The 22,325-nt window shown below is 42.1% G+C and overlaps 1 protein-coding gene across 3 annotated transcripts in view; it reads right to left on the bottom strand.

The window, feature by feature from the left end:
- Positions 1-11,551: 11,551 nt before the first annotated feature.
- dph1 (diphthamide biosynthesis 1) overlaps positions 11,552-22,325 on the bottom strand; it is a 59,791-nt gene continuing 49,017 nt past the window's right edge. For 2 of the 3 annotated variants that reach the window (XM_069712425.1, XM_069712426.1), the window contains 3 exons: positions 15,761-15,839; positions 12,699-12,827; positions 11,552-12,324 (listed from right to left, as the gene is read on the bottom strand). In XM_069712425.1, coding sequence (XP_069568526.1) covers positions 12,244-12,324; positions 12,699-12,827; positions 15,761-15,839 — 289 coding nt within the window. In that variant the 3' untranslated portion in view covers positions 11,552-12,243. Of the gene's footprint in view, positions 12,325-12,698; positions 12,828-15,760; positions 21,961-22,325 lie in introns of those variants that run through there. The other variant, XR_011311509.1, reaches the window with a different exon arrangement.

The raw sequence follows: 22,325 nt of genomic DNA, 5'->3' as shown, positions 1-22,325 counted from the left end.
CGGACTGATCTGATTGGAAACCTGACGATACTACGTCCCACCAACTGATAGCCGAAACCTGACTGCACCACAGGCCTGTCAATCAAACAGACACCCCCCCCCCAAAAAAAAATAACCCACGTCTTTTGCAGTTTATTTTCCAATTAATTTTAGAGAATTTGATTAGACTAGTTGAATGAGAGTCTTGAGAGCCAACCTTTAGTGGCACTCGGTGGTATTGCAGTTAAAGGCACTTCTGCATCAGCCTCATTTTTTTTTAGACCCGGAAACTACATGCACTTTTATATAGTCTATGATTCTGAGCAAACTGGGTCTGGGCCATGACATGGCCACACTGAATACAGTTCTTTATCAATGTCATGATACAATTCAGAGGTTTTGCTATAAGGTTCACATGAGTTTTAAGCATGGTGCTGTGAAGTTAGATTTTTTGGGAAAAAAAAAAAAAAAAGAGAGACGGGAGGTATCAGAACTGTTATATGAGGGTCAGCACCAAAAAGTCTTCTTATTTAAACATAAAAATACATTAAAGTCAGTGAAATAACATGAAACTGTTGATGTTCAGTTTGAGAGTGTGTAAGCGGGGCTTTAATTTAACACTATTTCATGTTGATGTTTTTGTTGAATAGGGCTGTTCCCACATTGTAAAGCAGCTTTCCAGTCTCTTTATATCCCCAGAATAAAAAAAAAAAAAAAAAAAAACCTATTATGATGAGCAAACAACTGCCCCGGATACCCTGTTAACCAGATAGATATAATTATCTGCAGGAATATGAGCTGCATACAACAGAGTCACGGACTTCCGGTTGCCACCTGTCACGTCTCTCTTGTGCTTCTCTACAGCGTTTGTCCATCAGCCCAACTCTTTTTCTTTTAATCCTAATATCTTTGCCTCCTTCTTATCGCTTTGTCTGCTTACACTTCACGAGTGACTCATCACTGTCGCCCTCTCCCTCATCTGTTAACTGAAGTATTTATCACTTGCACATTCACACATGGAAAAAAAAAATCAGCCGACAACAGCCGATGAAAGAATATCACCTTCGATAGGGAGAGATGCACGTGAGTGGAAGAAGAAGAAGGAGAAGAAGAAGAAGAAAGGATGGTATATGGCAAAGATAGACACATGTTTTATAGGATTACTGTATGGTTGTATACCACTTGCACACCTTTCTCATTTGAATGTCAGTCGGATTCGGTGATGGATGCTTACCTTGTGTCTGCTCTTTACTCGTGTGTACCTCAAACACACATTTGCAGTCAAACACGCTCTTCGCCGAAAGACGTATGTTCACAATGTTCTACAAAATGTGAGGACTGCTGGAGCTTGGACTTACTGAATGATTTGAAGTAGCCGAATCAGCCCCCTAATACAAAAAAAAAAAAAACATTTTCTGCATGGACACTCTCTCCAACACACTTTGGTGTTAGAAAAAAAATATTAACCAGGAGTCTGGTGAAAATCGATAAAAGGAAGATGGAGGCGATGGGGTGAAAATAAAAGTAAGAGAAAATTCAGAGGTTTTGTTTTATATGTTTAACTTTCTGGATTATTACAAAACAAAACAAAACAAAACAAAAACAACCAAAGATTTTTCTTTATTATTAAAAAAAAAAAGAAAGACACAACTTTAGCCACTGTCATGGGTTCCTGCTACGCCTTGCTGCATTAGAGCCATCAATAATCGGATTCTTACGGTTTGAGCTATAAAAATTTTTTTTTTTTTAAAAAGCCAAATTAAACAGTTTACAAAAGTCTTACCTAAATTACTACAAATGACACTTCTGGTCCCTTCAGCCTTCTTTTGGGTCCATGACACCGCTTAGATATGATCCATTAAGAAGGCTAAAGATCTGTTTGATCCCTGTAATTATTCTCGAAGGAGGAGAGGGGGCACTTTCATAAAATACGCTCGAAAACGGGAAGCGATTTACTGATTATCTACGTGAGCACACACGGGTTTATATGTCCGCTGTGAAAACAAATAGTTTAATAAACCGGCAACAGGAGAGCGCTGGTGACTAATTTCTCTGTTCAACTTTTTCTGTTTCCTGTTACTGCTCGCGTCTCACTTTGGCACGCGCGCCTGTACACCCCCCCCCCCCAAAAAAAAAAAATGTCCTGGGAGGACAATTCATTTACTGGTATGAAGCGTGCCGGACAAATACAAGCAGGACCATCGGGGTGGGTGGGTGGGTGGGTGGTGGTGGTGGTGGGTAGCTGTAAACCAAAAAAAAAAAAAAACAACAAAGATTGTCTCCCCTCCATCCCTCGTCATGCCCCCCTCCCCTTTTTTTTCCTCCCCTCGCGGAACCCTGAGCAGTCCTCCTGTTGACTAAATTTCCTCGATGACGTAAGAGTCCACGTACATTGTCCATGTAGGTGATGCTTCTGAATGAATGAGTGTCCCCTCCCATCTCCATTACTAGTACTACGGGATGTCTATAAGAGCAGATCGCCGGGACTGCCCGCTGAATTTCACGAGACACCGCGAGGTGCAAGCGAGAGACGCCAGATTTAAAAAACAACAAAAAAAACCAACATAAACCGAAAAACAAAACAAAATCCGCGCTGCAATTTGTCGAAATTGATGCCGCCGGCCCAGACGGTTGAGGTTAGTTAGGACGAGACTATGATGCATTTGCCGCCATCAAGTCCAAATTTGACAAAGTGGAAATAGCAAAACTGTGCTTTCCTTACAGTTTGATGAAGTCATGAAAGAAATCTCAGCCGGACCGGCGGAGATTAAAAGGTAAGTTTTCCTTTTTAATTCTGAGTTTTCATTCCGCAAACATTCAGTGATCACAATAGCCACCTTGATCCACGTGTCGTCAAGACATTTCAGCCGGGACGAGCCTGTTTAAAATCAGCTCACTCTTTTTTTCCCCTGTCAACCTCGTTTTTCCTCTGCGTGTCATTTCGTGAATGTACGGTAGATTACAGAGGCTGGAAGTTACTGCAGTGTGAGTCACTTTGGCGCACATGGGCAGTGACAAGTGTGGAAAAAAAAAAAAAAAAAGAGAGAGGAGAATGTCTTGTAGGGGTGTAGGCTACGCTGATTGCATTCTAACTAGGCTGCATCCCCGTGGCAAATCACGACACGCGCTGGATTTCTTTTTAAAAGGGGGGTGTGGGGGGGGGGGGTCGATGTGGGACGCTTCCTAACCGGCTGCTTCTTAGCGGTAACTCGGCCAGGACCGGTGTAGGTAGTCAGGGAGGGTATGGGGCAGCGCGTACTTGTGACTGAATAAAGAACACAGCATCGTGGCATCGATCTTAGATGTCGTTTTAAACCTCGACCTGATGTAGAGAATGACTTTAAATAACGTGACCTATTATTCCGGCGCAGATCCTCTCCACAGTCCACTACTTCTTACTCTTTTTTTTTTTTTTTTTTCCATGTTGAAATGACATCGTGATGCGTTCTGGAGATGAAGTCAATTTTGCGTCATTCCTGCGCACATGCAGACGACTTCCAATCAGCCAGCAGAAGGCTTTAAAGACACAGTGCGAGTCGCCTATACAGTCTATACAACCTGCATTGCGATGTGTCTCTATACTAGGTTGGGGAGGGGGAAGGAAGAGGGAGGGTGGGGGGGGGGGGGTATGACGGGGGTGGGAAGGCCTGAGGGTCTGATGAAAACTCCCCAAGGTAACTCCTGAAAAGGGACTAGGAACAGAATTACAATGAGCGTGGGTCAATGAGCTCTCCTGCTGTTTTTTTTTTTTTTTTTTTTTTTCTTGCCCAGCTGCGGAGGGCATCCACGTTTGGCCTTAAACGATGTGACAGGGCACAGGAAAAAATATGAGCTTTTTTTTTTCTCTCTCTTAAAGGATCACAAATATTCTCAAAGATCTTGAAGAGCTGACATAACCAGCGGGTGTTTGAGCTGCGTATCGCTGTCCATGGTGCTGAACGTGGTCTGAGGGCTGAATCTGTGCTCAGATACGAAGCTGCACGTTTCTGACACAAAGTACTCACTCGAACAAGTAGCTGATTTGTGTCCACAGAAAAAGTAAAGCGATATTTACTCACAGCAGGGAAATATGACATATTTCAAAATGTTAAAAGGGAATTTCTCAGCATGGCCTGTACTGTGTACTAAATTTCTCTTCAGTCCAGACCTTTAATCACAGGTACATTTTAAACTCTCTCACCTCTACCCAACATGTGCACGCCTCTTACAAATAGAGAGGCGCATCTCTAGGGATATTTACGGCTGACGTAGCTGCAAAAACTCAGCCAGCAGTGTTTGTCTGATCTTCAGCACCATGGACAGTGACAGAGGCCAGATACTCTTTCATAGAACAAATAAGGGCTCTTTTAGTGATTTTTAAACCACACAGAGTTTTTTTTTTTTTTTTTTTAAAGAGCTTTAAGAGCTTTACTAGCACGAGTAACTGATAATTGAACTACTGGAGCTAGATACAGACAAATATGTAACACAGGAACAAGTCCGAGTCAGTGGTAACCTCTGACGACACAACTCTTGCACTTTCCCACTCACAGCACTCCTTCCTTTTGCTTCAACGCAACCGTCTAGATTGCAACAGAAGAAAAACTGTTCACATGACAAAAAAATATACAAATCACCACCAGCACTCACTTTACACAGATCCGAACAGCCTAAACAGCATGCATATACACGTCGGATGGGTTCTCAAGGCAACTCAAATTTCCTGACTGCTGACGTCAGTCGCAGAGTTACTCAGTTGAGCTTGCATAAGCCACCACTTCACCCTGTGCTCCCGTCCGGCCCGGCTCTTGTGGATGACTCATAGATAATCAGGCATGGAAATCAATAACACAACAAGTTGGCTATGTAACCACCCGGTCTGGCTGTACACAGCCTCGGGCCTGTGGCAGGGAAAAGGCCACGTTGGATGCTACCTGGCAGCACTGTGTCAAAGTCTATGTTCCCATTTAGCTCACGCAGTGTCGATATTCTCCGTAAATATAAAGAGCTCCTTTTCCTTTGCACTTCACACCTTGATTTGTTTATGCAAAGCAATTATAGCTGGAATTGAAATGTTGAACAAAGAGCAGCATCATGGTGTCTCTCTCCCTCTGCACCCCCCCCCACACACCACCACCACACACACACACACACACACACACACACACACACACGCACACACACACACACACACACACACACACACACACACACACACACACACACCCTCCCTCTGCATGTTGTTACCAGCTTGTGTTCTCACTAACAGCAGCCTGATTTAATTCAGTGCTACTTCTCTATCAGTCAGTGCATCAATACCTTGGCTCTAGACTGCTTACTGCTGAAACTCCTCCAAATTACAGTAACAGTCTACAGTCATGGCTACTGATGTCTGGCGATCCTCTGCTCTGTCTGCCTGCACGAGTTGAGATGAGTGGGAAGCTGCTGCTGTACTGTATGAAGTTTCCTTATGGAGCCCAGCACTACCGAAGCCTGCATCACCACCACCATAAAAAAAAAAAAAAAAAACGCACAGAGGACGTCAGCAGTTACCGCAGCCAATCACATTTCTCCTGCTGTCTCCATGGTGACCGTGGCATTAGATTGTTACTGTAGCAACAGCAACACTGGTAACAGTCTACAGCCATGGTCGCTAGGGGGCACAACACACGTCTGAGTCAGAGTGTTGCGAATACAACAAGTTGTCGAAAGACAAACCAGACGTGAGAATCAGTAAGAAAAGTGGCAAAAAAAAATATAAATGCAGCATTTGTAGTTTTCATCACAATGTAGAACCTATTTCATTATAGCCGATGTGTGCCATGTGTCCTCTGTAAATGTAGGTCATGTACAGACAACAAAATGTTTGCACATTATTAAAAAAAAAAGGCTTCACATATCCTGATTGACATGTATTTGGGATTTGGACTGCAGTGTCAGGCAGAAACAACCTGTCCAGTCCTCGGAAAAAAAAACGGGAATCCACTCCTGCCAGGAGAAGAGCTCAGGGAGCATCCTGAAGTCCCCATTCAATCGTGATGTTTACTACTATGAGCGGTTATAGCAATTTGTTAGACTATTCAGTTTTGTTTTCTAACAAAAAGCTCCTGGTTGGAGTCATTCCTCGACTGATATTCCTTTTTCAACGACATGCATGTTTGAGTTATACCTATGTAATGTATGACTTCCTCTCAATAAATTAATTAAACATGAGCACATGCGAATTTGTGTCTTTATTGATGTGAATTTCAGTTAAACTATAAAGTGAAGGCTCAGGAGATTTAATGTCTTGCTCAAGGACAGAATCTGGACAATATGGATCTACTGGTTTAAGATTCAGTTCAATTAATTACATATATCAAAAAGCTCATGTCGAGGGAGTGATGATCAGCCACGGGATGAGAGCCCTCCTGAAGATGAGTGTTCTTGTCTCTGCGCAGTAAAACTCCACGCTAAGATTATTTCCACATAACTTTTACTGTTCAGAGATTCAAGTCATGACATTTGCAGAGCTGCTGGACACGATCAGTCAGATTTTAATGTCTGATGGTGACTTTGGTTTTAATATTGCACCTTCTCTTTTCAGCAGTTTTTGGCAACACAGGATTAAAAGGCTAATTAAAAATCATAAAGACACAAGTGAATGAACTTAACATGCACAGTTAGGCTAATGTTAGTGCTCATAGAGCGCAAAAGAAAACAATTAAACTGGCTTGAAAAGTGCAAGCTGTACACTTGGATCCAAGATAACTGGGACGAAATGAATAACGTGAATAACGTGTAGGACTCGATAAATACACGTTTCTTTTTAACGAGTGTCTTCTAAGAGGCCAAATGCTTTCACAGTGGTAATGCGAGTATTCCACTTGATAGTCTGAAGGTAATTCAAGTACGTCTATTGTAAGGAGAACAAGGTTTCAGACTCAAGAAACATTTCCACAGGCCCATACAAATATTGTAAATATGGTTCAACTACTTCTTAATTTTTGTGTCACAACTGTGTTGTACATATTTTACGATCATATTTTTTGTAATTATACAGAACGTATTCTCTCTCTGCACTCATCTCAACCTGAGAAGAGAGGAGAAAACTCGTACAACTATCTTAATAAAACTATCTTAATAAACTTAATAAATAAATAAATAAAACTATCTTAATAAACTTAATAAACCTTTAATAGATTAATTCACTGTTATCTTTGATTTGTCAAATTATTTATATATCAATTATAATAATACTTATTAATTATAAATGAGTACATCAAGGTGTTAGAAGATGTTTTAGATTTTTAGTTTTGAGTAAAACATTTTTTTACATTAACCTGGAGCAGAGGGGGTACTAAAGTAATTGTATTTGTTATGACAATAGCTGTTTTACTAAACATGTGTAAATGTTTAATCAAATCTAATAGAATATTAATATATAGTTTGACATTTCAGAATAAAAAAAATGAAATGCTTTGTTGTATATTTAGATACGTTTTCATTGAGACTGGTACCTTTTACAAAAAAAGGACCATTTTGAGCAGTTACCATGGTTACAAAGTAAAGAAAAGGTCAAAATAACAGTGAAAAAATGTGATTATTATAACCTTACAAGGCATTTAAGAGAAATTTAAAGTCTACTCCAAAACCCGGTTTAAAATAATTACTGTGAACCAGGATGATTAGTCCTTTATTGGGAGTTAATGTGCACGCTCAGCACTGCCTTGCTGGGTTTTTCTGTGATTTACTCTGAATTACACACTGCAATGCCACATACCAATAACTATTATAGATGTATTTATTTTTACAGGGAAAGCATCATTAACTCATGAAAAGCACAATGAGATGACTGACTTATAAAAAAAAAAAAAAGATTTAAATTAATCATGTTGAGAGCACATTTGCATATTCAAATCCACATGTTAAGTTTTTAGTTAACAGCCAAATTAGATGCTGTTAAAGTGACATGCATTATTTTTGTGGTGAGCTTCAGCATGAGTCAGTCTCTCCCAAATGACTCATTGCCTCCCTGCTTCCTTTCCAACAGGTGAGTATTTATAGCGGCGTTCTAACAATGGCTGCTGGTCCCTGTTGAAAATTAGACTAAATCGATTTTATTGAATCCCATCATTTAGGAAGCGTCAATATGCAGATTCACAGATATCCAGGAACTAATTGTTGGACACTGGTACATTAGTATGATGTAGTTTGTTTATAAGTTGCATCGCCATCTTCTGCGGAACTGATGCTCCTTCTGTTTTGGATGAAACAAAGGGAATAATGCGCAGAGGAGAGTTCAGTAACGTATTTGGACTGACCTGCTCGGGTTGTGGAGACATTGTTAAAGTAACCTTTATAATAAACGTCTGGTTATGTTAACTACTGATTCATAATGAATTGCTTTCTGTCTTAAGTGACGGGTTGGAGTCAGACGGTCTACTTTGGTGTGTATTTTAAAGCTCCACCCAGCTCAGCATGATATTTGAACTTGGGTAAAAGGTTCAAGTTAAAGATGTCCAGGTACGTGTTGCAAGATATGAGCTACTTCCTGTGATTTCTGTTTCATAATCATTTACACATGGTGTGTTTCTTTGAGAACAGCTTCTCCACGACAACATTCAAGTAAAGAAAGTACAGAGGGTTGCTAACACGAACCGATTTTGTTACCATTATAAAACATATATATATATATATATATATATATATATATATCAAAGATGCTTTATTTCAGAAAAGTATATATTTTCATTTGGAAAGTTTTACCATTTTTAGTCACACTCCCATAAAAAGACATGGAAACCTTTAATTCAAGCAACAAAAATGAAAATCAGAAAACACAACAAATTGATTGTGATAAAATGTCAGATTGCGATAGACGGCAGAGCGTGTCATGTGGAAGGAGAAGGTGACTCTGTGACAGCCCTGTGCTGGGGTGGCTCTTGGCCGTATGATGAGGGACAGGCTGACCACCCACGCAGAATTAGTCATCTCTTTACACCACTTTTTTTCCTTTATTTTTTCCCACTAAAGACTCTTAGTCAACCTTTTAGCAACCTTCGCTCACATTGCTGTTTGGCCGCCAAGGCTTCTTCTATCCCCCCCCCACACACACACAGTGTGCAGCCTCTAGACTCAAACACTTATTGTTTAAATTTCCATAGGGATGCTGATCAGGAGGTTATTAAATACAGAGAAGCTAATTTCCATATTTCTAGCCAAACTATGTGAAAGAAACGCTCAGATTTAGACAAATACAGCAACATATTTTCATAAAGTAAACTGTTCTCTCTTCCAATTCTGTCCTGAAGAGACCTGTTGCTTTTCTTTTGATGTTTAAACATCTTATTTGCTATTCTCAAGTCGCACACCTGATGCTTAGTTTCAAAATGTGGACTTCTTTGTGTTCCTCTCTTAACACCTTCTCTCCCACCTACAGGGTGACTTGACAGATAAAGCAGATCAATCATTTTTTGATGTCATTTCTGATTTAATGGAGGAAATAAAGACAGAGAAATGAAGAAACAAAGGCTGTCTGAAATCATACTCGACCTCAAATCTCCACTAACGGGGGAAAAAAACGACCTCCTCGTCTTCTGTTTATTTTGATTGTGATTTGTTTCATTCTTGAGGGAAACAAACTAAATACATGACCGCTCCAGAGCCACAGAAAAAAAAAAACACGAACCCAGGCAGACAAGTCACAGCAACTGAAAATGTGTTAATTAAGTCAACTCCTCTGGACGTTGAATGATGAGTGGCTGTCGAGCCACATCACCTCTCACTGCTGCAGGCAAAAAGTGCCGGGCACCGACGGCAACCAGCTAACCGTGCAGTCAGAGGGTGTATCAATATAACTGAGAGCAGTCCGTGACCTGAGCACACGTTGGCTCCGGGGTGACTAGAACCTGAGGAGTCTGCAGAGTCACAACACCCACAACCTCACTGTGGCGATCGCTGCCCTTGAGACAGGAAACTAGGTGCTGATGGGAAACACTGAGGGGCAGAAAGGCTGCAGAGGAAAAGAGACGGATGCTGAGCAGGATGAAGGACTCAAATTCCCACCACGTCTGACAGTCATTGCACACGCCAGCTACAAAAGTACACCGAGTACTTGCATTCTGCCTCGCACGCTCACTCATGTACGACCATGTGCCTCTCTGCGATGAACCCTGTGTGACTTGAATGCATCGCAAGACTGCAAATAAGATACTGCGAGCAGCGCCACTTAGTGGTCACTCGGCTGTCTGCAGGCAGAGAATCAGACTGAGACATGCTGCTGTCTGCCGGAGGATTAAAACTGATGTGTTCAAGTCTTACTCTCCTACTAGTCTGCCTAAGTGAGTCCAATCAAGTAACCAAACAATGCTTTGAACTACTCAGAAATGTACTTTTATTATATTTATTTCATATATTTATGAAACATATGTAGTGAAAAATACAATATATGGAGCCATGCATTATACTTCATGCTACAATAATTGAACATGTTTAAAGAGTGACTAAAGGGGTTATTCTTCAAAATGAAATATATTTCTACTTCCTTTAAATATGTGAGTTCACAATTTAATGTTCTGTGCATCAGTGTGTCATGTTTGGATCTTAAGTAAATTTATTGTTTTGGGTATTACATTTATATTTGTATGAGGAGACATAATTGTATTATGTACTACATTTTGTAAGAATAACATTTGTTGATTGTATCGTAGCTTTTCAATATAAATCGATGGAAGAGTTGTTGTCAAGGAAGCCATAAATACAATCTGATGTCACTTTAAAATAATTAGAAATGATAGATAGATAGGTACTTTATTAATCCCGCAAGGGGAAATTTGGTAATGATCTGGCAATCAGAAATACCACAAACATTAATGTTAATTTTACACATATTAGATGTACTGATTGTAAATATTATGTAGATTCTACAGAGGTATGTATACCTCCAAGTGTTGTTGAAAAGGTAATAAGGGCCTAATTTGACTTAAAATTAAACAAAAAAAATTACATTACAAATGTATTTAACTTCTCTCCTCTTTACACCCGACAGAAGGACAAAAAAATTTAAAAAAAATCAAACATCAGCTGAGAGCGAGCTCTGCTGGATGATAATTCATTCACACTGTGCTGTGGCAAACACTGAACTAACGTAACAGCCACTGGTAGGACGAGGAGATGCATCACGCCAAACACGGATATCCAGCGTAATGGCTGCGTCACATTGGCCTCTGTTGCCATGGAGATACAATGGTGGAAAGTAGAGGGAGGATGCGACTGTAAAAGCCTTGCAGTCGGAGGCAAATAACCAAAAAAAAAAAAAAGATCACAGCCACCTCAGAAAAGGTACAGCCACCAGGGGAGGGTTGACAAGTTCTTAGGATCAGCTGAAGCCATGGTGAACAGCTGTCAATCAGTTTCTGCTGTAGCAGGCAAACAGTAATACAGTGTTTGTTTATTTATTTATTTATCTATCGACAGACTCCGCCATCAATAAATAATAAGGATGGAGAGCAGTCGTGACTAGCACTGCACACATCGAGGAACTCATACCCCTCAGCTTAAAAAAATAAATAAAACAGGCTCATCCTTCACGAAAAAGCCCTCCAACAATAAGCAGGGTTCCATTTCGGATTTATTTGACAAGAAAAGACAAAGAAACAAGGTCCGGTCACGCTGCATCATCTTATTACTAATCATATATCAGTAGATAATGTGACTCGCACTGTACATAAAAAAAAAAGTGCTCCTTACAATATGTCTTGACTGTGACGGGAACACGGCGTTATTTCAAAGTGCCGCACCGTTTCAAGTGTTTCTTCTGAGGACGAGTGTTTTTTGACTAAAGCCTCCTACACTTGACAGACACTTAGCTCCACACACCGTGCTCAAGGTCATCTCTGTAACAATCGCAACGGCGGTGTCAGCGTTACACAGAGGCCCACACATTTCCCCTGTGCCTGAAGAAAGCTGCCCCTTCATGGGACATGGCTCACCTGAACACATGAGCTGCAACACACAAGCTATTTTTTTTTTTTTTTTCAGTTGCGTGTGTTGGAGCTCAAGCAAAGTAAAAAAATAAATTAAAAAAAAACGTGAATAAGAGTGATGAATTTGGTTTGATCTGCTGTGCTGTAAGGATTATGTGCTGCTGCTAATCCATTTGAGGAGAGGCTGAAAAACTCGCTGATGGACTGTCTGGACAAATACCCACTCATCCTCATCTGGCGTGGACTTCCCTCCTGCCGGCAGCAGAGGCAAGGCAGGCGCGAGACGAGTCAGGACACGGCGGCCCTGGGTCAGGACATGTCAGTCCCCCTGACAGCCACAGGGGGCGCACTTGTTCTGCTTGCACTGCCTGGTGGGTAGGGCTGGCTCCGAGCCTTGTTTCTGCAGGGAAGCAGTGGGACAGTGTTAACACTTACAAGTGTGACAGTACCTCCCTGAGGCAGATTAGTGGTAACATATGGCTGCTGTAGGGTGTTTTCACAGAGCGGCAATTACCGCCATTTGTAACAGTTTTGTCCTACTTTGTAAATAAATGAGAAAATCTAGACTGTACATCAAGGTCAAGGTCACTACCACGCCTTTTACAGAGATGTTCACATACATGTCCTGCTGTCACTGTGCCACTGGGTGTCAGTGTGGCGACATAACTGATAAAGGCGGTCAAACACAGGCCGAACACAACATGATTTCACTTTTCTTTTTCCCATTCCCGGTCCCTTCTGTCATTCAAATCTTTTATCTCCCAGCGCCTTTACCTGTCTTCGAGCGGGCCGCGCAGGTTGGTTGTCGGGGTGGTTGGGCGCCCACGGCCCCAGGCTCTGATTGGAATAGAAGTCCATGGGGTAGACTTCCTTCCAGCCTACCTCCTGTAGAGCAACAGCTGCCTGAAAGATAAATAGCGAGAGAGATAGATGGAAAAATCACAAATCACAGGAAGATAAACCAGAACATGAAACTTGACAGCTGAAAGTTGGGTAACGGCATCCTCGGAGGTGCTGCGGTGCGCGATGCTGCCGTTATCTCCTACTGTATTTGCAGCTTGCAGTTTTTTTTTTTTTTTTGGCAAACGAGCTGCAGGGAGCCGTGGAGTGATGAGAAGACACAGAGTATACAGACAGGTGTCATAATAATATACAGAGTTGTCATGTTATCCCTATGCAGCTGCACTGCGTGACACAACAGCTGTTAGAGAGGAGCAGCAGCACAGGCATGACAGTGCTGTGACATAAGTGCAGGCTGCTCCGTATGGGAGAGGAGTGCCTGTAAATATTGATTCTGAATGAGAGAGAAAGTAATCGAATGACTGAACAGATGAATAAACAAAGCGAAACAAATCCTTCGGTAGTTCACTTATTTATTTATCTTTCCGACAACTCCTTCAACACCGAAACTGTTTCCTATGCCGAGACCTTCAGTTTCATAAAGTGTGGGATCATTTGGGTGATTTATGTAAATGTGATGGGAAAACAAGTCATATTGATATTATGAAACTCCAAAAAACAGTCAACCACCAGTTAAAGAGTCGAGTTCAAAGGAAACATGAAAAATTCAGCTTCAAAGTGATGAAATCTTTCTTCAATCGGGACATAATTCATCACTGTTGCACAGCTTGTGAGTAACAACTGTCGTTTGTTAGTTTGGTGTGCAGCAGCGCCGATAGAGTCGTGCTCTCTCTTTACATGTTGGCTTACATTTTGAAATAAATACAGAAATAAAAATGACCTTATGTGAAATAGGATGAATATATATATATATATATTTTTTTTTTTTGAGTTCTTTTACATATTTATCTTTTATATCTGTTATACATAGGCTGTATATTTCAGGTCCGAAAAATGAGGCCGATGCGGAAATGTCTTAAACTGCGATACCACCGAGTGCCACTAGATGTTCGCTCCAAAAAGCCTCTGGCTCCAAAGACTCCCATTCAACTTCTTTCATGAAATTCCAAGTCCAATTTTTTTCCCCACGAGTTATCTCGGTGTCGTTAGCTAAAGTCACTCCTTCTTAATAGTTTTCTGGAGGTCCATCTGAAGATAATCCCGTTCTTAATTAGAAAATTAAAAGAAAAAAAAGTTTTTTGTTTTTTTTCCCCCAAACTCGAGTCTTTATAACGGCCAAGAATGTTTATAAGTTTTAAAATGCAGCTTATATGTGTGCATTTTTCAGGCATAACAACATTTCATAACCTCCTAATAATCCTTCATATCCATCTTTTAAAAAAAAACAACTAAACTGTGAATCAACTAAATTCCAAAAGATGGAGCCTCTTCAACAAACAAAGAAACAAAGAAACTGTACACTGGAATAAATGTTTGACTGTTATTTTTTCTTGTGCTTCAGCCTTCCCCTCTCCTCCTCCTTCTCCTCCTCCTCCTCCTCCTCTCCTCTCTCACACCTCACACACACACACACACACACACACACACACACACACACACACACACACACACACACACACACACACACACACACACACACACACAGCCTTTCTCTGTGGAAGCTTGCTCCTCTGTGCTAATCCCTGCTCTGACAGGAGAGCCAAGTGTGTCTTATTGACTATAAATATAACATGAGACGCCCTGAAAATAAATGCTGCTGCTGCTGCTGCCCCCCCCCCCACCTCCCCTCCCACCCACCACCTCCCTCCACCGTCTCATCCCTCCTCATCTTCATAGTAAATGCCACAGTGAAAAGCACAGTGCACTGAGACGTATAACCCTCGTAGGTATGTGAGACGGTTGCGCATTAGGATTCATCACACAAGCACAAATACACACACACACACACACACACACACACACACACACACACACACACACACACACACACACGTGCAGCTGCACATCATTTAAATGCGCAGACATTGTTCCCAAATAGTCGTCGGGGAGAGCACAGCGAGCTGTAACACGAGAGGGCTTAAGAAAACAGATTGCTGCTTTCCTCGTTACAGCGAAGGCGAAAATCAGAGTTCACGTGCTCCGTGTTATAGACGTCAGTCAGAAACAATTGAAAACAATCATCACTTTTTTCCCCCTCTAAGGTGGAACGCTATCACTTTTCATAATGGCCTCATTCCGAAAGTGTAAGTGCCTTTCAAGCGCTGCGAAAAGATGAGTGGTTGCAATAAAACAGCCAACCACTTCACACTCACAATCCAATATCCAAGACAGCCCCCCCCCCCCCCACGCACCCCGTGCAGCCATCTCACAAGGATTCAAATCAGCGGCATATCTTTGAGAGAAAAAAAATTAATAGTTGACATCTAATGCTAACCAGCCAGGTCACATTTACAGCACAATAGCTGCACAACCCACCACAAGGTAATTTTTTTTTTTTTTTTTTTTTTGCTGCAACAGCTGCAGCGGCAGACAAACAAACACTTGCTTGGAAATGGATCTTTATGGGGTTGCTGTCCGATCTCTCTCTCTCTCTCTCTCTCTTTCTCTTTCTCCCCAAACAGAAAAACAAGACAGCTGCAGGAGGTGTGGGGACGATGTCGTGCTGCAGCCAGCAGGGGGGGCTAGTCTGTAGCTGATGGTGTTGTATGTTTGCGTGTGTGTCGCTTCATGTCAAGGAGACTGAGGGAGGAAGGAGTCACTCTATCTCCAATACAAGCTGGCCTTTGTGAGTCCTACATAACTACAGTTCCCTTTCAAACATACTCAACGTTATTACGGTGACGTAATGAAGGCTTCAGCCGGGCATCTATCAAGGGGATCTGTGTCTGTGTCTGTGTGCGTGTGCGTGCAAATGCATGAGTGTTGCCTAACAGATGAGTGACAGTTTGTTGACAGACTATAAGGCGCGTGTTTACCTCGTATGGAGAGAGCAGAGGTTTGGAGAAGGCTGTGCCCCAATCAATAGAAAGGCGTGGGCAAGCGATCTGGACCCACCTGTAAAAAAAACAACAACAACACACACATGGAACAAATCTGTGTTCAAATGTACATCCACGATTGAGAATAAATGTGAGCTGAAGCAGCGAGAGAAGGTGAGAGACCGAGATCCTGTTGGACAGGCAGGGTACACGTTTGCGACGGCACCCTGAACGTGGCTACGTGTGGCAGCGAGATTGTGCTTGTGTGTGTGTGTGTGTGTGTGTGTGTGTGTGTGTGTGTGGGGGGGGTGCTCCCTTTCCACCTGATCTCCAGCATCTGTTGGAGAGATCTGTCCTGATTTGCAACAGTTCTAAAGACAGCCGTGCTACACTGTCTGAATGCATAGAGGGAGGCTAAACAGAGAGGGGAGGAAGGTTTGATAGTGGTGGAGCAGACTGGTTGCAGGAGGCATAAACAGAGAACAAAATAAATACAAAAAAACAGGGAAAGGAAGTGAACAGAGGTGAGAAGAGAAGAAATGCAGTCAGAGAAAAGGAGGGAGAGGTTAGGTGAGCGGGAGTATTTAAAAAAAAAAAAAAGGCGCACCAGCTGGTCTCCACGGAGGTAGCCTACATAGCTTGCAGACAGGGTGGTGGAGGGGAGGGTGGTGGTGGGGGGGGCGTTAGTGGTGGTTGGGAGGATGTGTGTTAGCGAAAATGGAGAGGGAAGGGTGAGAAAAAAAAAAAAGGAGAGAGAGAGAAGGACACAAACATACAGCAATAAGGAGAAAGAGCAACGAAGACGGAAAAAAAACCCGGTAGGTAGGGAGGGCGGGAGGGGTTTGAAGAGGCACAAGCGAGAAGAGAAAACAGAACAGAGGCAGAAGAGAGGAAGAAGATTGGCAGGGAGAAAAGTGTTTACTCTGGAAAATGCATGAGAGAGCGATGGGGAGGGCTGTGGATGTAAACAGCTGCAGGGGAAAAAGTGAACAATGAGAAAATGGAGACAGAAAGCGGCTAAGGGGGTTAGCTTTCACAGATCAATGCTATCCAGCGCTCCATCTCTGCTGAGGGAGCGCACCCTCCCTCATTCCTCATCCTAACGATGACGCTTCTTCAGAAATATTGACAAATATTAAGCTGCAGTGCATATAAAAGCTGATGGTACGTGTAGGTAAATGTCAATAAGAACACACCAGTTGGAGATTTAAGCAAAAGTAAGGACAGATAAATGGATTGAAAACACATGGCCGAGAAAAAAAAGTTGCGCCGTAATCGTTTTAATACTATAAAGTGCGGTACTGCGTCAAATTCCCCTTATGTCTATTGTTCGTTTTCCAACTTTCACAGTTTTTCAGCTGCAGAATTGATTGCACCGCTGACTCTCACTCCACTCTGGCTTCTGTCACAGAAATATTCCGCCCCCTCTGGGCAATCGCATGGCATTTTCTCATTTTCAAATAACTCTTTTTTTTTTTTTTTCTTTAAATGTCTTTCCCCTGAGACTGAATTCTTATTCACCCTCCTAATTTGAAAGCCAGATGAGTCGAGACATTTGCACCGAGCACCGATGGAGAGTCGAATCAGCTGCTGCTCATAAACAGAGCGCTTTGAGTAGCCAAACACTGCACATGCAACATATGCAACGAATTAGAAGGAGGGGAACCTGACAGTTTGCGTGTGTGTGCACATGTATGTGAATCTGGGTATGGTATGGCTTTGTATGTGCACCACAGACCGAACATCTTTTAATGGATATAGCCTCTGTGACATCGACTCTTAACTTTCCTGAAGAGCGGCTTTGAAGCTCAGTGTGGTGGCTCTGGCCATCGCCATCTTGGCAGTGCCTGACTCCGACTAATTCCCGGCTAATCACAAAATGGGCAAAGAAATGTTGGGTGGGTGGAACTGGGGATTGCCGAACGAAACCTGGTTCCTGAAACCGAGACTCAGTTGGTTAGCTGCCGGCAGGTTTCAGTCAGCGACAGCTCACACCTGTCACGAAAAGCAGCCAGACTTAATATGTTTTTAACAATTGAGGTGCAGAATAATTCAACACCCCCCCCGTACAATTGTCATTTGTGGGAAAATTTGCTATCGACACCAAAACCAGCTGTACTAGGCTTTAAACATGTTTGTTTCCGCATTGGCTTCATTTTTTCAGCCCTATAGAGGTTGCTGCTTGATGTGCACGTGCAGCCGGGGATCACGATGAAGCGTGTAATACACAGGTCAGCCCACCAGGGGATACCGTGTCAATTTCAAGTTTTGCCTCACCATGGCCTGAAAAGTACACTTATGTATGATCAAAGTCAAAGATGGAGTTAACGCGATGGAGGTCACGTCTCGGAGTACAAAGAGTGAAGTCAGAGTAGGCACGTGGTTGGATGGAACAAACACAGGATTTTTAGAAAGACGACTGGCGTCCGAGGGTCAGAAAAGCAAAGTTTAAGATGAAACTAAGACAAAAGCATGAAAGGGAACATAGGATTGGAACATGGAACTAGGAGAGACTCTCAGCCCGGAGACCGACTGAATGGTGTAGTTCAGTAAAATTCACGGTGCCGTGTCAGGCACTGCCTCCAGAAAGCAGTCTAAATCCTATTTTCAGCCCTCACCTCGTCTTCAATCTAGCCAGCATGGGAGAGAACCAACACCGTGTGGTGCAGTGTAACAAAGAGACCGCTGGAAGAAAGAGGAGGAGGAGAGGTGCAGAGACTGAGGAAGAGGTCTCAGCTACAGCTTACTCGCAAACAAAGATGAACTAGAACAAAGAATCAGTGAATGAGACTTTCAGTGGCCACTTGTCTCACCAGTCTGTCTCTGAAGGATCAGTTTACTTTGGAAAGAAGAACCTTTCAGCACGAATCGACATATAAATATTAGAGGAGCAGGACGCAGGCCTTTTGAGGTCTATGCTGTGATATATGAAGAAAAAAACGGTGTGACAGTTAGTGCTGCTATGCATTGTGAGCTCCAGCCTGGCTTCGCTGCATTACACTGCTGTGGCCCATCACACCCCGGCTCTGTTATGAGGACCTCCACCTGCATGGCTCTGCTTCAATTACACTCACGGTCTTGACCCGTTAAAAGCAAGAAGAATTAACCTTTCAGAGCTGCAGGAAAAATAACAGATGTCTTCACCTTTAATAGCAAACCTAATTGAAATAAAACAAACAATTTCATTTCAGTAGAGCCAAAAATTTAAATTCATACAGAAAGATAAAAGGCAAAAAAAAAAAAAAAAAAAAAATCATCGGGTGGCAGTGTGCTGTCTAGCTGAGATAAGTCTGTGTGGTGTGCAGATATCAGTACAATAGTTTAAAACCTGCTTGGGGACAGCCTAATTACACACTTAAGAGCATATGCTAATGGTGCCTCTCTCTTTATGTGAGTGAGTATGTGTGTGTCTAATGACAGAGAAAGCCCAGGGGTGCGCTCTGTACAGTGTGCTCTGCCAGCTAATTCTGAACAATGGCATGTTCACAAAAATGGGACGGAGAGATGAGGGCAACGTGAGGTCGCAGTGACTTTGACCTTTACCCTTTGACTACCAAACTTCAATCACTTCATCCTCGAGGCCGAGTGAACGATTGTGTAACATTTGAAGAAATTCCTTCCCGACGTTCCCGAGATATCATGTTCACGTGAATGTGTCGAATTGGGGTCACAGTGACCTTTGATACACAACCCCAGTCATCAATAGTACAAAGACAAAATGATTCATGCACTGCATTCTGATGTATATAACCATTCAGTGGTCAGTCTATTAGGTACAACTAGATCAAATGAATACAGTGCTACAACAAATGATGATTAATAATGGTCGGGCTGCATTTGTGTATTTTCAATTGAGGTGTTAATTTAACTTCATGGTCACTTTGGATGCTGTAGTGTGCAGTGATCAGAGTTTGTCTTGAGTAATACTGACAGTTGTCTACAATAATTTGTATATTTATGCCCTATTTGTATAAATTAAGACAGACAAAATAAAGGGAACATTTCCCACTATGTTGGATTTATTGCAGGGCAGTTGGTCAGATAGGTGTACCTAGTAAACTGGTAAATAACTATACAAAAAAATAGAGTGTATTCCTATCTGACACATGGATATATTGAGCTTTTGTATTCAAACACTTTCTTGACATCAGTAAAATAAACAGTCCTGAAACAGATCTTATTGAACAGCTTTTTGTCTGTAATGAGGCATTGTTTTGGTCGGGTGAATCGTGCCCGAATTACATAATTTTCGAGTTGCACTCATACGTCAGTCGAAAGGGGAGAGCCAAAAAGTAAAACGCAAAAAAAAAAAAGCTTTTACTGTGATCGCCTGCTTTCCAAACACTACCCCCTCATCTACCGCTGCATCTCTCCATCTCTCTCAGACCTTCTGTCCCTCTCTCACCCACTCCTCCCTCACACATCACACCTCTCATTACTCCACAGTGAGAGGCCAATCCGAGGGAGTGTGAGTGCCTGCGCCTGTGCGAGTGTGATTGGAGCTGTTGCACATCAGCGTCTCACTTACCCCTTCTCCATCTTCGACTCTGTCCTTCTGGTTGAAGTCAGATAAATCACACAAACTGGACCTTTGTGCTTTTAATACTTGACATTCCATTGATGAAACTTAAGGATATAATCTTTAAAGACAGCATTGAACATTGCTGGGGTTAATAACAGTGCTAGGTAGCGGACAAAATAGCTCAACCTCTCCCATGACAGTTATCAGGAACATGCTGATGGGGATATGCATGTGTGCATCATGAACGTCACGCTTTAGCAATAATTTAGTATGTAAGGGAATGGTTGAGTGTTTATTAGGTTATATGGGTTCCTATTTCCTTTGGCCTCGGGTAAGGGGAACTATTTTTTTTAACTTTTGGTATGAAGATTAAACAGAAAAGTCTAAAACCTGACAGTAAAAATATGCATTGATAAAGACCCATCTTGAGCAGGTAATGTATTTCTATCTTTTTTATTACACTCCAACCTCGTTGTAAAAGTACAGTCTAAAGTAAACCCCTTGACAAATCAGTCATGTATAAAATTCCCTCTTTCTAAGCACTGACGAAATTGTATGAAGCATCCAAGTTAATTATGTTGCACTATTTGTTTTTGCTACAAAGGCAAAACTATGGAATTTCACCAAGACCTGAATGACAATGTTGTTTATGAAGCTATGAACTCAAGACTGCTGTTTGTCAGCTCCTTGTTATAGTGTGCACTTTCAAATTATGCTGACTCCCCTATTATGTGTGCAATGATGCTTACAGAATACAATTCAAATGTTGATTGGGACTTTTAGGTGACTACTTGCTGCTGATCATAATAGCTCTGCCAGGGTCCATGATCTGAAAGATTCTTTATATCAGAGGCACAGCGGCGTGTAAGAACTCGCAAATCAGGGAGATAATGAGGAACCCATAGAAAGTGAAAGAGGAAAAGCTTCCAAATACAATGTATAAGAGTCTTTGAGTCTTTGCAGTAACAAAAAAGGAAACCTTTTAACTGAATCAGAGATAATCCTTAGCCTGGTATTACCGGACTCAAATTCCCTTTGTGATTAGACATAGTGTCTGGACAAGCTGCATTGGGGATTGTTTCCTGTCAATGGATGCTAATGGGTATTGACAATTTTTTTTTAACTATTGAAGAAGCCTTTAACCATTCGGCATTGGCCACCCTATGACATATGTCGTGCACCAAAACTCACCAAGCTGTAAACAACTGAGACTTTTCCCCAATATGAGCATTATGTAACACTATCCCGATAAATGACCATTGCGGACTTTGCAAAAAATATTTTAGGCCTTATTCTTGGTCTTCAATTTCTCAATATTGGCTAGTGTTGCTACAACTGTTAATATCGCTTCATCTAGCTTTACCTTTGCTGCCACTGCTGGAACATGATTTCGAAACAAACACTTTAACTTTATCACACTTAGCCACGCCCACTGGTCACTGATTGGTCCGTCCCTCAGAGCGTCTGGGCAGACCTTCACAGCAGGGATTGGTTTGGTTTGGCATCGGCGTTACCTCTACCTCGCTGCAGAGCTGCGGCTCACTTGCTTGTGCGCTCCCCCACCGCAGCGTGTCTCCTGCGGCGCCGCCACTGCCAGTCCCATCAGTTAATCATTGAGTTTTCCTTTGATAATGGTCATCAGAAATCAAATGTTTGAGGCCCAACAAGTGAAGAGCTGTAACCAAAGGCAGGCACGTGATTCTTGTTCTTCGTTCAGAGAGAGATACACACAGGCACCCAAACCAACACATAAAAGAGATAGAGAGATGGAGGGAGCACCGGGAAAAAGCTGCCCTTCACCTGTTAAATTATCACCATGATATTATTAGAGCACTAGATTGGGTTTCAGCTACAATGATACAGTACATATGCAATCGCACTTCTTTTCAATGTCCACTTTTGCTGGGAACTGCGTGGTGCGTGTGAAAAATAGGCATCAGGTCAATTCTCAAGATGACGCACCGCAGACAGAAGTCATAACCTGTCTCATGAAACCTGTTAATATTTGTCCCAAAATGAAAATCCATACGTTCTGTGACC

Source organism: Brachyistius frenatus, unplaced genomic scaffold (assembly GCF_029030835.1).
Source record: "Brachyistius frenatus isolate BFR_SWC_R1_liver_20210118 unplaced genomic scaffold, ASM2903083v1 Contig_109, whole genome shotgun sequence".
In the NCBI taxonomy this organism is placed as follows: domain Eukaryota; kingdom Metazoa; phylum Chordata; class Actinopteri; family Embiotocidae; genus Brachyistius; species Brachyistius frenatus.
Note: the sequence above shows the minus strand (reverse complement) of the source record. Positions and strands in the feature narration are given on the sequence as shown.